This window comes from Mauremys reevesii, linkage group 2, assembly GCF_016161935.1.
Source record: "Mauremys reevesii isolate NIE-2019 linkage group 2, ASM1616193v1, whole genome shotgun sequence".
Lineage (NCBI taxonomy): Eukaryota > Metazoa > Chordata > Testudines > Geoemydidae > Mauremys > Mauremys reevesii.
This window is the reverse complement of record NC_052624.1, coordinates 116,055,734-116,068,168: the sequence shown is the minus strand read 5'-3', so window position 1 is coordinate 116,068,168 and position 12,435 is coordinate 116,055,734. Positions and strand designations below refer to the sequence as shown.

Below are 12,435 nucleotides of genomic sequence, written 5' to 3'. Positions count from 1 at the left end.
GACCTCGAGAAGGAGACTTGCTGAAGGAGACCCACAGGGGTCTCCAAGGTTTCTCTAGCCCTGCACCCCTGTCCTGCCTGGCTGATGTCAGCATCTCTCTGTGAGGTCACCACCTCCCCACCACCTTTGACCAATAGGCTGAGGTCCTGCAAAAGGCCTTTGTGATGTCACTGCCACACTCACCCCTCCCCTGAAGTGCTAATATCCTGCCGCTGGCCAGACACTTTCAAGGTTTGAGCTACTTACTCCCTGTGGATCACCCCACTCAATCAGTGTTCACTCCAGGAAACAAGCCGGCTAGACAGTAAAACATCAGAGGCTGCTCCCAATGCTACACTCAGTTTTTCCAAAGTTCGTAGACTTTATGGCCAGAAGAGACCTTTAGAGCATCTATTCTAACCCCCTGCATATCACAGGCTTCCTGTATAGCACAATAGCTACTTTTGGGGCAAACACATTCCAGAAAGGCATCTAGTCTTCACTAAATGACATCAAGACATGGAGAATCCACCACTTTCCCTTTTAGTGAGTGCCAGGGGGCTCCATTTCCCCTTCCACTAGCTCCTCATTTACAGTGAGCCAGAGCAGTACCTGCAGCAGGGCATGGGCGGGAGTTCCTCGTGGCCTCAGAGGCACAGCCCCTGCTGTACCTTAGACATCCGGCGATGACATCCTTACACGCCTTCCTGGAGCCTGCTGCACTTAACAATTTCAAAATAATAAAATACAAATAAAACAGAATATTTCAGCTATTCAATTATGTCATAATCTGATCTGAGTAAATGGGACAGGACACCTCATATTATGCACTGCTCCTAGTAACACTCTCCAATGGATCCCCATCCTCCACCCACCATGAGGTAGGTAGGAGAGGATTGTTATCCCTACTTGAAAGGGGGAGAAGCTAAGGCTGAGAAAGGAGAATTGACTTGTCTTAGGGTATGTCTACACTACAAGAGTAGTTCGATTCAACTTAATTCGAATTTGTGGAATCGACCTTACGAAGTCGAATTTGTGTATCCACACTAAGGACACTAATTCGACTTTGTGAGTCCACACTAACGGGGCCAGTGTCGACTTTGGAAGCGGTGCACTGTGGGAAGCTATCCCACAGTTTCCGCAGTCCCTGCTGCCCATTGGATCGCTGGGTAGAGCCCCCAATGCCTGCTGGGGGAAAAAATGTGTCAAGGGTGGTTTTGGGTAACTGTCATCATTGAACCGTCAATCACGCCCTCCCTCCCCGAAAGCGCCTGCGGGCAATCTGTTCGCGCACTTTTCTGGTCAGTGACAGCGCGGACGCCACAGCACTGCAAGCATGGAGCCCGCTGCAGTTATGGCCGTTTTCACCTCCTCGCACCTTATCGTCCACCTCTTCCACAGTCAGCTGCTGAGAAATCGGGCTACTTTTCAATGGTGCTGCAAGCACTGGTGGATCATAGGGGACGTTTTACCAACATCAACGTCGGGTGGCCAGGCAAGATTCATGACGCGCGTGTTTTCAGGAACTGTGGTCTGTTTAGACACCTGCAGGAAGGTAGTTTCTTCCCAGACCACAAAATAACTGTTGGGGATGTGCAGATGCTTATAGTGATCCTCGGGGACCCAGCCTACCCGCTAATGCCCTGGCTCATGAAGCCCTATACAGGCGCTTTGGACAGCGACAAGGAACTCTTCAAGTACCAGCGAGCAGCGAGCAGCATGACCTGTGACTATTCAGTTTCTTTACAGAGAAGCTGAACCTGCCCCTGTTTCTTTACCCAGTTACTGTTGACTATCCTCTGCAGTTACATACCCCGTTCACCCCGTTTCCCCCACTTCCAACACACGTGTAAAAATAAAATACATGTTCCATTGTTACTTAACAAAGGTTTCTTTATTAATGACTTTGCGTTAAAGGGTTGAAACTGGGACGCAGACTGTGCTGCGTAGGGTGTGCAGTGATGTAAAGACCGCCTCTAAACTCGAGGAATGACAGGCTCCTGCTCCTAGAGCGGTCCGCAGTGCTGGACTGGTTGTTTCAACGGAGCCTGCCATCCCTCCTTTTTGGGATTCTGTGTGCGGGGGCTATGTGACCTTGTGGCGGAGGAGGACGGATACAGATTCCTCTGCTGCGTGACTCTGTGGTCCAGGACAAGGACCGCTGCATAAGATCTGTAACCGCCCTCCCCCGCTACAAAGTCACGTCCCCCCCACCCACACAGAACCTGGAAACCACCTCCCATACTGACCAGGGTGCCTACTGACTGCACTGTGTGTGTGACCTGCTGCTGATCCTGCCCCCGTGTCTGTACCCTGGTAAAGGTGACCATCCTATGCAATTACCAACCCCCTTCCCCACCCCCCAACCCCTTCAAACACAGACTTCTGTAAAAAAACATGACGGAAACAGTAATTAACAGCAAAGTATTTTGAATAATTAACTACACAGTTGGGGGATGAAACTGGGATTTGGGCTTGGGTGAGTCAGGAAGGGAAGGACTTCTCAAAATTTAGGGTATGAGAGCTTTTGGGTACTTGAGCACTCTGCTGGGGTGCAGTGACAGTTTTCATGGTCCCTGGCGCCCCTCCTTCTGGTTATTTTGGTGAGGGGGGTATGGGACTTTGTGGCGGGGGAGGGCGGTTGCAGATACACTGCAGGGGGGCTCTGTCCTCCTGCCTGCGGTCCTGCAGAACATCCACAAGGCGCCGGAGCATGTCCGTTTGCTCCCTCATTAGTCCAAGCAGCATTTGAGTCGCCTGCTGGTCCTCTTGACTCCACCTGTCCTCCCGTTCGCTGTGTGAGCGCTGGTACTGAGAGAGGTTCTCCTTCCTGGGGCATTTCCTGTGTGGCGGGCCAGAACATCCAAGCTCGGACTGCTGTCCAGAGCATCAACAGAGTGGTGCACTGTGGGATAGCTCCCGGAGCTACTAAGGTCGATTTCCGTCCACACCTAGCCTAATTCGACATGGCCATGTCGAATTTAGCGCTACTCCCCTCGTCGGGGAGGAGTACAGAAGTCGAACTAAAGAGCCCTCTATGTCGAATTAAATAGCTTCGTGGTGTGGACGGGTACATGGTTAATTCAAATTAACGCTGCTAAATTCGAATTTAAGTCCTAGTGTGGACCAGGCCTTAGGTCGTCACACAGCTAGTCAGTGGCAGAGTTGGGAATAGGACCCAAGAGCCCTGACTTTCAAACTAACCATTGGCTCTCGAATTTCATACATTGAATGACCTGAACAAAGTGCTCTCAAATGAGCTCCAGACCAACAACAGTTCATGAACTGCTCAGAGACAATTAATGCAGAGAAGCAGCAAAACTCATCAACCATAGGACTGGTTATGACATATTTACTTGGTCTTAAAAGAGAACAACAAGGACCTGAGTCTCCTCCCTGTCAATAACCCCCTGCTCAGCCAATCAGGGTAGAGACTGAGGGGCAGAAGGCTGAGGGGTCTCATCAGACAGCCCAAAGGATGGCTCAAGTCACCGGTGGGGATCACTGTCCGAGCACTATTTCAGCCCCACATTTTTCGATGGCCCTCCCACAATGGGAGACGCAGAGCACCCCCCGCAACACACACACACATCCCCCTCCGGGTGGTGGGAGGGGAACAGGAGAAAGGACAAAAGAAGTAAGAGATGAAGAGAAAGCTAGGAGGGATGGAGGAAAAGGTAAAACAAAAAGGACAAACCCTAATGTCCCCAATGATTCTATGGGACAAAATCCCAGGTGGGGAATAACATTCTGCCACCTTAAATGAGTGTTTTCCATGCCTAGAATTCAGTTGGCACCAGATGAATCAGACTGAGCAGGTTTCAAACCTCTCGGAGGCTCTCACCTTCTGAACGGTGTGACAAAGTTCCTCCTCTACCTTGGTGGGTCCTGCGCTTATTGGCAGATTTGCTCACCTCAGTGATCTTCCCCACAGTCTGGATCAACTCCTCCTGTGTCTGATCAGGAGTTGGGAGGTTTGGGGGGAATCCGGGCAAGCCCCCTACTCCGGGTTCCAGCCCAAGGCCCTGTGGATTGCAGCTGTCTATAGTGCCTCTTGTAACAGCTGCATGACAGCTACAACTCCCTGGGCTACTTCCCCATGGCCTCCTCCAAACACGTTCTTTATCCTCACCACAGGACCTTCCTCCTGGTGTCTGATAACGCTTATACTCCTTAGTCCTCCAGCAGCACACCCTCTCACTCTCAACTCCTGGTGCCTCTTGCTCGCAGCTCCTCACACGCACTTCCTCTCCTCTGGCTCCCCCTTGCCTGACAGGAGTGAGCTCCTTTTTAAACTCAGGTGTCCTGATTAGCCTGCCTTGATTGGCTGCAGGTGATCTAATCAGCCTGTCTGCCTTAATTGGTTCTAGCAGGTTCCTGATTACTCTAGTGCAGCCCCTGCTCTGGTCACTCAGGGAACAGAAAACTACTCATTCAGTGACCAATATATTTGCCCTATACCAGACTCCTGTACCCCACTGGTCTGGGTCTGTCACATATCCCTCCCCCCTGCTCAACACCAAGGGGTTGGGCAGCTTCGGAAGCCAGACAGTGCACACGTGACAAGCCATCGGCATTGCCGTGATGGCTCCCTGCTCTGTGTTGCACACAGAACTGGAAAGGTTGGAGGGATAAGAATCACCTGGTCACCCTTGTGTTCTTCTCCTTGTTCCGCTGCATCCATTGAAGAGGGGCATGGTCGGTCACGAGAACAAATCTGCGCCTGAGCAAGTAGTAGCGCAATGCTTCCATGGCCCATTGTACGGCGAGGCACTCTCTCTCCACCACTGCATATTTTTGTTCCCTCGGAAGGAGTTTCCTACTGAGGTAGAGAATTGGGTGTTCCTCCTCCCTGACCATCTGTGATAGAATGGCCCCCAACCCTACTTCCAATGCATTTGTCTGCAGAATAAATTCCTTGGTGAAATCAGGGGCTATCAGTACGGGGTTACTGCAGAGGGCAGTCCGTAGGTCTGTGAATGCTTCCTCTGCTGCGACAGACCATCTCACCAGATCAGGTCCACGGGCTTTCACTAGGTCTGTCAGGGGGCTTGCCCTTGTGGCAAAGTGGGGGATAAATCGTCGGTAATACCCCACTACACCTAGGAATGCCCGGACTTGTTTCTTGCGACGCGGTCGGGGCCAATTTTGGATGGCCTCCAACTTGTTCACTTGGGGTTTTACCAGACCTTTTCCCACAATGTACCCAAGATATTTGGCCTCTGTAAACCCTACCGCGCACTTGGCAGGGTTTGCTGTAAGGCCAGCTCGCCTGAAGGTATCAAGGACTGCCTCCACCTTCTCTAGGTGGGTTTCCCAGTCTGGGGTATGAATGACCACATCGTCCAAGTAGGCAGCAGCATAACTCTTATGCGGGCGTAATAGCTTGTCCATGAGGCACTGGAAAGTAGCTGGGGCCCCATGTAGTCCAAAAGGGAGGACAGTATATTGAAAAAGACCCTCTGGTGTAGAGAACGCAGTCTTTTCCTTTGCGTCTTCCGCAAGGGGAATCTGCCAGTACCCCTTTGTCAAGTCTAGAGTAGTCAAATATCGGGCATTCCCCAGATAGTCCACTAGCTCATCTATGCGAGGTATAGGGTACTTGTCAAATTGGGATACTTCGTTTAGTCGCCGGAAGTTGTTGCAAAACCTTGTGGCGCCATCAGGTTTGGGCACCAGCACGATTGGGCTGGACCACTGACTGTGGGATTCTTCGATGATCCCCAACTCCAGCATTTTTTTTACTTCTGCTTTTATTTCCTCCCTTTTGGCCTCTGGCACCCGATAGGGCCTCATTGTTATTCTGGCCCCAGGGTTCGTGACGATGTGGTGATATGTCTCGGTTGTTCGACCTGGTTTTGTCGAGAACACATCTTGGTTCCGGAAGATCATCTCAGACACCTCATTCTTCTGGTCTGGTATTAAATTGGGAGACACTCTCACCTGTTTGGAAGGCTTGTTTTCCTGGGTTAGGTCTTTTTGGACAGTTATGCACGCCTCTTGTGCATGCCAGGGTTTCAGAAGGTTGATGTGATAAATCTGTTCTTGTTTTCGGAGTCCTGGCTGCCACACCTTGTAGGTTACTTCCCCCACGGGTTCAACCACCTCATAGGGTTCCTACCATTGGGCCAGAAGCTTGCTTTCTGCTGTGAGTACCAACACCATCACCCGATCCCCTGGTTGGAACTGTCGGACTTTTGCCTGGCAATTGTAATGGGTTCTCTGGGCCTCCTGTGCCTTTTCCAAATGTTCCCGTACAATAGGGGTGACCCGGACTATCCGGTCTCGCATCTGTATTACATGTTCTAGTATATTTCTCCCCCCATTGGGTTTCTCTTCCCAGATATCTTTGGCGATATCTAGTATGCCACGGGGGTGACACCCGTATAATAACTCGAAGGGGAAAACCCAGTTGAGGCCTGAGGTACCTCCCAGATAGCGAACATAAGATAGGGTAGTAGGGTGTCCCAATCCTTCCCGTCCCGACTTACCACCTTCCGTATCCTAGCCTTGAGGGTTCGGTTAAACCTTTCTGCCAACCCATCAGTCTGCGGATGGTAGACTGAAGTTCTCAGGGTATGTATATGGAGCAGCATACAGAGATCCTTCATTAGCTTTGACATAAATGGGGTTCCTTGGTCTGTTAATATCTCCTTTGGTAGCCCCACTCAGGCAAAGATCCCCACCAGCTCTTTGGCTATCGTTTTAGAGGCTGTGTTCTGCAGGGGGCTGGCTTCTGGGTAGCGAGTAGCATAGTCCAAAACAACAAGTATATATTGGTGGCCCCAAGCCGTCTTCTCCAGGGGTCCCACTAGGTCCATGGCTATTCGCTCAAAGGGGACTTCTATGATGGGAAGGGGTACTAAAGGTGCCCTCAGGTGGGGACGGGGACTGTGCAGCTGACACTCCGGGCAGGACGCACAGTACCTCTGCACTTCTTCATGTACTCCGGGCCAGAAGAACCATCGTAGGACTTGTGCCAGGGTCTTCTCTACCCCCAAATGCCCCCCAAAAGATTACTATGAGCAAGACTTAATACAGCGTTCTGGTGTTTTTGAGGTACTAGGATCTGCTGTACCTTCTGCCCCTGTACTGGTGCAACCCAGTATAAGAGATTCTTCTTCATTATGAAGTAGGGTCCTGGTCCCTGGGTTTTCCCTTCCACGGGGACCCCCATCTATTTCAGTCATCTCCTTCCTAATGTTGTCGTACCTTGGGTCTTCAGCCTGGTCCCATCCAAAATTTCCTCTCCCGGGGCTAATCTGCCCAAGATCTAGGGGCCCAGTCTCTGTTGCCTCTACTGGTTCAGAAGCGTTAGAGTGGGGATCAGACTCGGATGCTTCTCCCTCCTGGGTGGCCTCCTTTTCAGGTGCTCGGGTCCACCTACCTACGAGAGCGACCCTCTGGCTTTGAGTCAGTATTCGGGTTCCCAAGGTCTTAGCTGCCCTCCTTTCCCTTTTTGACTTTCTACCCTGTCTGGGAATGGAAAATAAATCTGGGGATATTTCAGAGAAGACTGGGGGTTAACAGTCTACTGTGGATGCCTCACTAACTTCAGGGTTCCCCTTTTCCTCCAATCCTCCTACTGGGAGTAAGTTTCCAAACCCTGGGAAGTCCCCCCCTATGAGCACCGGGTATGGGAGTTTAGGGACTACACCTGCTGCTACCTCAGTAGTGTTCCCCTGAATCTCGAATTTTACTGGGATGGTGGGGTAATAACCAACAGTCCCGTGGACGCATGTTATCCCTGTACGCTTAGCCCACAGCAGCTGACTACCACTTCACGAGCTTCCCCGAGACAAGCGTGATAGCACTCCCCGAATCAACCAGTGCCGTGGTCTCTACCCCATTTAGTTTCACTGGTCTGGTGTACATATGTGGGGTTAGTGAGACCCCCACAAGGTGGATTAGGGAGCATGGATCTGCCCAGTTCCCCAGGTTACACTGCATCGGCTCCTCAGCATTGGGACACTGTGCAGCTATATGTACCCACTCCCCGCAGGCATAACATCTGTATGGCGCCCTAGGCATTCCCTGGTCTCTTGGTTTGGGCAATCTAACATCATGATCCTCTTCTCCCTCCATGCTCCGACTCTTGGTGGCCTCTGGTGGGCCTTCAGCCCCTCTCTTTTTCCACCTGGGCCCTCCTGGTGGCCCAGTCACCCGAGCTCTAAGACTTGGTGATGCTAATTTAACCCGGGGTGCCTCTTCCTTAACTGGTCGGGTCAGCTCCCTCGCCGTCCTTCGCCTCTCTACCAGTGCAACAATCTCATCATAGGTGGAGGGTTCGTTCTGGCTTACCCAGGCACAAAGGTCTGGCGGTAGCCCTCTCATGTATCGGTCAATGACCAGAACCTCTAGTATCTCTTCCGGACTCTGGGATTCCGTTCGCAACCGCTTTCGTGCGAGATGGATGATGTCATACAATGGGACCGCGGGGTTTTGTTTTCCTGGTACCTCCACTCGTGATACCGTTGGGCCCACACGGCGGTCGTTACCCCAGATCTGGCCAGGATCTCTGCTTTCAGCTGGGGGTAGTCTGCTGCAGCCTCTTCAGGCAGATCATAATAGGCCTTCTGGGCCTCCCCACACAGGAATGGGGCAAGGATGCCAGACCACTGATCTCGAGGCCAGGCTTCCCGTAGGGCTGTCCTATCAAAGGCCAGAAGGTATGCCTCTACATCATCCTCCTGCGTCATTTTCTGCAGCCAATGGCTGGCCCGTATGATCTGCGTCCCATCATGGCCACGGTTCAGCTCTGTAAGAGTCTTTACCTGGTTTACCAGTTCCCGCAACATAGCCCGGTCTTGAGAAGCCTGATCCATCACCAGGCGATTAGTCTCTTGCTGAGGCCGCACTGCCTCCTGTTGGGCAGCTGCCTGGACACGGGTAGCCTCCTGCTGAGCCGCCATAGCTTGTATGAATGCCAGTACTAAGTCATCCATTGTGGTGGAAAAAAAATAAACCCTCCAACTTTTTTTTTTTAAATCACCCTCCTTCTTCTGCCGCGCTGTGCACACCAAATTACCCCACCTCTGACACCAGTTGTGACAAAGTTCCTCCTCTACCTTGGTGGGTCCTGCGCTTATTGGCAGATTTGCTCACCTCAGTGATCTTCCCCACAGTCTGGATCAACTCCTCCTGTGTCTGATCAGGAGTTGGGAGGTTTGGGGGGAACCCAGGCAAGCCCTCTACTCTGGGCTCCAGCCCAGGGCCCTGTGGATTGCAGCTGTCTATAGTGCCTCTTGTAACAGCTGCATGACAGCTACAACTCCCTGGGCTACTTCCCCATGGCCTCCTCCAAACACCTTCTTTATCCTCACCACAGGACCTTCCTCCTGGTGTCTGATAACGCTTGTACTCCTTAGTCCTCCAGCAGCACATCCTCTCATTCTCAACTCCTGGTGCCTCTTGCTCGCAGCTCCTCACACGCACTTCCTCTCCTCTGGCTCCCCCTTGCCTGACAGGAGTGAGCTCCTTTTTAAACCCAGGTGCCCTGATTAGCCTGCCTTGATTGGCTGCAGGTGATCTAATCAGCCTGTCTGCCTTAATTGGTTCTAGCAGGTTCCTGATTACTCTAGTGCAGCCCCTGCTCTGGTCACTCAGGGAACAGAAAACTACTCATCCAGTGACCAGTATATTTGCCCTCTACCAGACTCCTGTACACCACTGATCTGGGTCTGTCACAACGGAAATGTCTGTTTTCTAGTAAAGTCAGTAAAAGGAAAGGAGAAAACTCAAAAGAGGTTCCTCCTCGCGCTCACGTACGTGAACCCTAAGTCCTCAAAGAGAGACCTCGAGACGGAGACTTGCTGAAGGAAATCCACAGGGGTCTCTGAGGTTTCCCTAGCCCTGTGCCCCTGTCCTGCCTGATGTCAGCATCTCTCTGTGAGGTCACCACCTCCTCACCACCTTTGATCAATAGGCTGAGGTCCTGCAAAAGCCCTTTGTGATGTCACAGCCACACCCACCCCTCCCCTGAAGTGCTAATGTGGATCACCCCACTCAATCAGTGTTCACTCTAGGAAGCAAGCCAGCTACGTAGTAAACATCAGAGGCTGCTCCCAATACTACACTCAGTTTTTCCAAAATTAGTAGACTTTATGGCCAGAAGAGACCTTTAGAGCATTCTAACCCCATGCATATCACAGGCTTCCTGTATAGCACAATAGCTACTTTTGGGGCAAACACATTCCAGAAAGGCATCTAGTCTTCACTAAATGACATCAAGACATGGAGAATCCACCACTTTCCCTTTTAGTGAGTGCCAGGGGGCTCCATTTCCCCTTCCACTAGCTCCCCATTTACAGTGAGCCAGAGCAGTACCTGCAGCAGGGAGCGGGCGAGAATTCCTCGTGGCCTCAGAGGCACAGCCCCTGCAGTGCCTCAGGCCCTGGCCCATCACTTTGGCCGTGACGTCCTCCTGCTGCAAGGGAACGAGAACCTGTCAGAGACTCAAACGCCCCAAGGAATCAGGGGCAATTAAGGGCACCTGGAACCAGCAGCATTTCCACCCAGCACCTGCCCACCTCTGAGGGATGGATTCACCTCCTGACCCCGAGAATGGAGTCTTCTTCTCCTTTCTAGTGACCTCCAGTGCCAACCCCCGTCCTTGTAGGCTGAGCTCCTGCCACCTCCCACTCAGTGCCCTTGACAGCTGTTCCACCTCCAAACCACAGCTCAAGTTCTCAGAACCCTCTCCTCCACCCCCACCCAGGTTGGCCAGGGAGGGGGCTCTAGCAGGGGGGGCAAGAGGGATTCTGGCAGCAGTGAAGTGGGTTCCGAGGAGGTTGAGTCTTCCCCCAAGTCATCCCACACACTAATGCTGAAGCCACAGGATGGCAACCCTGGTGAATGGGGCAGATCAGCAGCCGCTGCTGACTGAATCCTCCCCTTCTCTCTAGGTTGTGGCTTGGTTGACACGGACACTAGACCACTGGGGAAACTGGGTGAGGCCCTGTGGGACAGGCAAGGCTCGCAGAGGGCACTTAGGGGACTTGTCTGCTCTTCCCAAGAGCAAAAGCACCGTACCCTAAGAACATGTCTGTGAGGAGGTAATGCTTGTCATTTAATTAGCCTTGCTAAAGAGCTGGGTTGGAGCTGCTCAGGGGACAAACTGGTTCCCTCCTGTTCATGGAGGTGAATTCATCTCTCTTCCCAGTAGCACCTGATTTCACTCTCATCAGGGGCGGCTCCAGGCCCCAGCACGCCAAGCGTGTGCTTGGAGTGGCAAGCTGCTGGGGGCGCTCTGCCGGTCGCCAGGAGGGCAGCAGGTGGCTCCAGTGGACCTCCCTGCGGACCCTCCACAAGTACGTCTGCGGGAGGTCCACCAGAGCTGCGGGATCAGCGACTGGCAGAGCGCCCCCCATGACGTGCCGCAGTGCTTGGGGTGGCAAAATGGCTAGAGCCACCCCTGACTCTCATTCCCCATGAGGGTCTTTGATGCCAGGCCAGTGAATGGCAATAGGATGGCAATGAGGCCTGGGCCCCACCCCAATCTCCTGAGTCTAATGCAGCTGCTTACCTTGTCCCCCATCAGTTGCTGGGCTTCCCCCACGAGGGAGCAGGTGAGGAGCAGCCCAGCCTGGCTGACACACAGCAGCGGGTCGTGGATGGCCAGCACTGCCCTCCGTATGGAGGAAGAATCTTCTCTGCCCCTCTGAGAAGAACTTGCTGAAGACCTAAAACCAACAGGATGTGAGGCATTAGCAGATTGCCCAAGGCCAGGCTCCAAATCCTGGGGCTAGAACGGCATCTCCATCTAGTGGCCACTGCAGAGGACCCAGCCACCCCCACTCCCTGAGCTGTCTCATGCCCTGGCAGAATGTCCTTACCTCCCCCACCCTGGCCGTGCCCTTGTAGCCCAGAAGCCTCCTGTCCCAGCACCACAGCTCTTTGGCCTCCTGGATGGTCAGCCCTGGGAAAGAGAGAGACACATGCATTTGTCATTCTGGTTGCAGTGCCTGTGTCCTTCCAATCCCATTGGTGGCTGCACAGTGGGCAGAGTCCTCGCTGCGTGCCTAGTCCATCAGAATTGCAGGGGAGGGGTGTAGAACAGAGAAAGAGACAGACAAAGACTCATCCTCCAGCCTGAGTCAGTATGAGAAAAATTGCCTGGGGTCCCAGTCTCACTCTTCTATCGGGTGCCATTTCCCAGCTGTGCTCATTACCCCTCTGGTGCAGCAGCAGCTGGTAGAGCCGGTAAACCCCCTCCCTGGCCTGCCGGCTGAGGTCCTTGCCTGGGTCACTGATGAACAGAGCCAGCTGTGCCACATGGTGACCCAGCATGGGGAATTCTGCGGAGTTCTAATGGAAGGGAGAGGGAGAGGGGACTCCATCAGCATTTTCCTGTCAGCTCCCAGTCCCCCCTGGGCCAGGAATCTCTTTTTCCCCTCAGCCGCTCTGTGGGAGATGCTAGAGGATAGAAGCTAGAGCTAGATCCTTAATTTCCTCTGC

The 12,435-nt window shown here is 52.8% G+C and overlaps 2 protein-coding genes across 6 annotated transcripts in view; both read right to left on the bottom strand.

Moving 5' to 3' along the window:
* LOC120398419 overlaps positions 1-12,435 on the bottom strand; it is a 66,954-nt gene that overhangs the window by 1,017 nt on the left and 53,502 nt on the right. The window lies entirely within an intron of this gene.
* Positions 1-12,435, bottom strand: part of LOC120398420 — a 44,553-nt gene that overhangs the window by 13,118 nt on the left and 19,000 nt on the right. Inside the window, exons 10-12 of one of the 5 annotated variants that reach the window (XR_005594372.1) lie at positions 11,504-11,660; positions 10,306-10,405; positions 592-696 (exon numbers count right to left, since the gene is read on the bottom strand). The exons of 2 other annotated variants lie outside the window; for them this stretch is intronic. Coding sequence is in view for 1 of the 3 variants with exons in the window: in XM_039525843.1 (XP_039381777.1) it covers positions 10,341-10,405; positions 11,504-11,660 (222 nt within the window). In the remaining 2 variants the exon portion in view is untranslated. Of the gene's footprint in view, positions 1-591; positions 697-10,250; positions 10,406-11,503; positions 11,661-11,813; positions 12,286-12,435 lie in introns of those variants that run through there. 2 more of the 5 variants (XM_039525843.1, XR_005594371.1) reach the window with 2 other exon arrangements.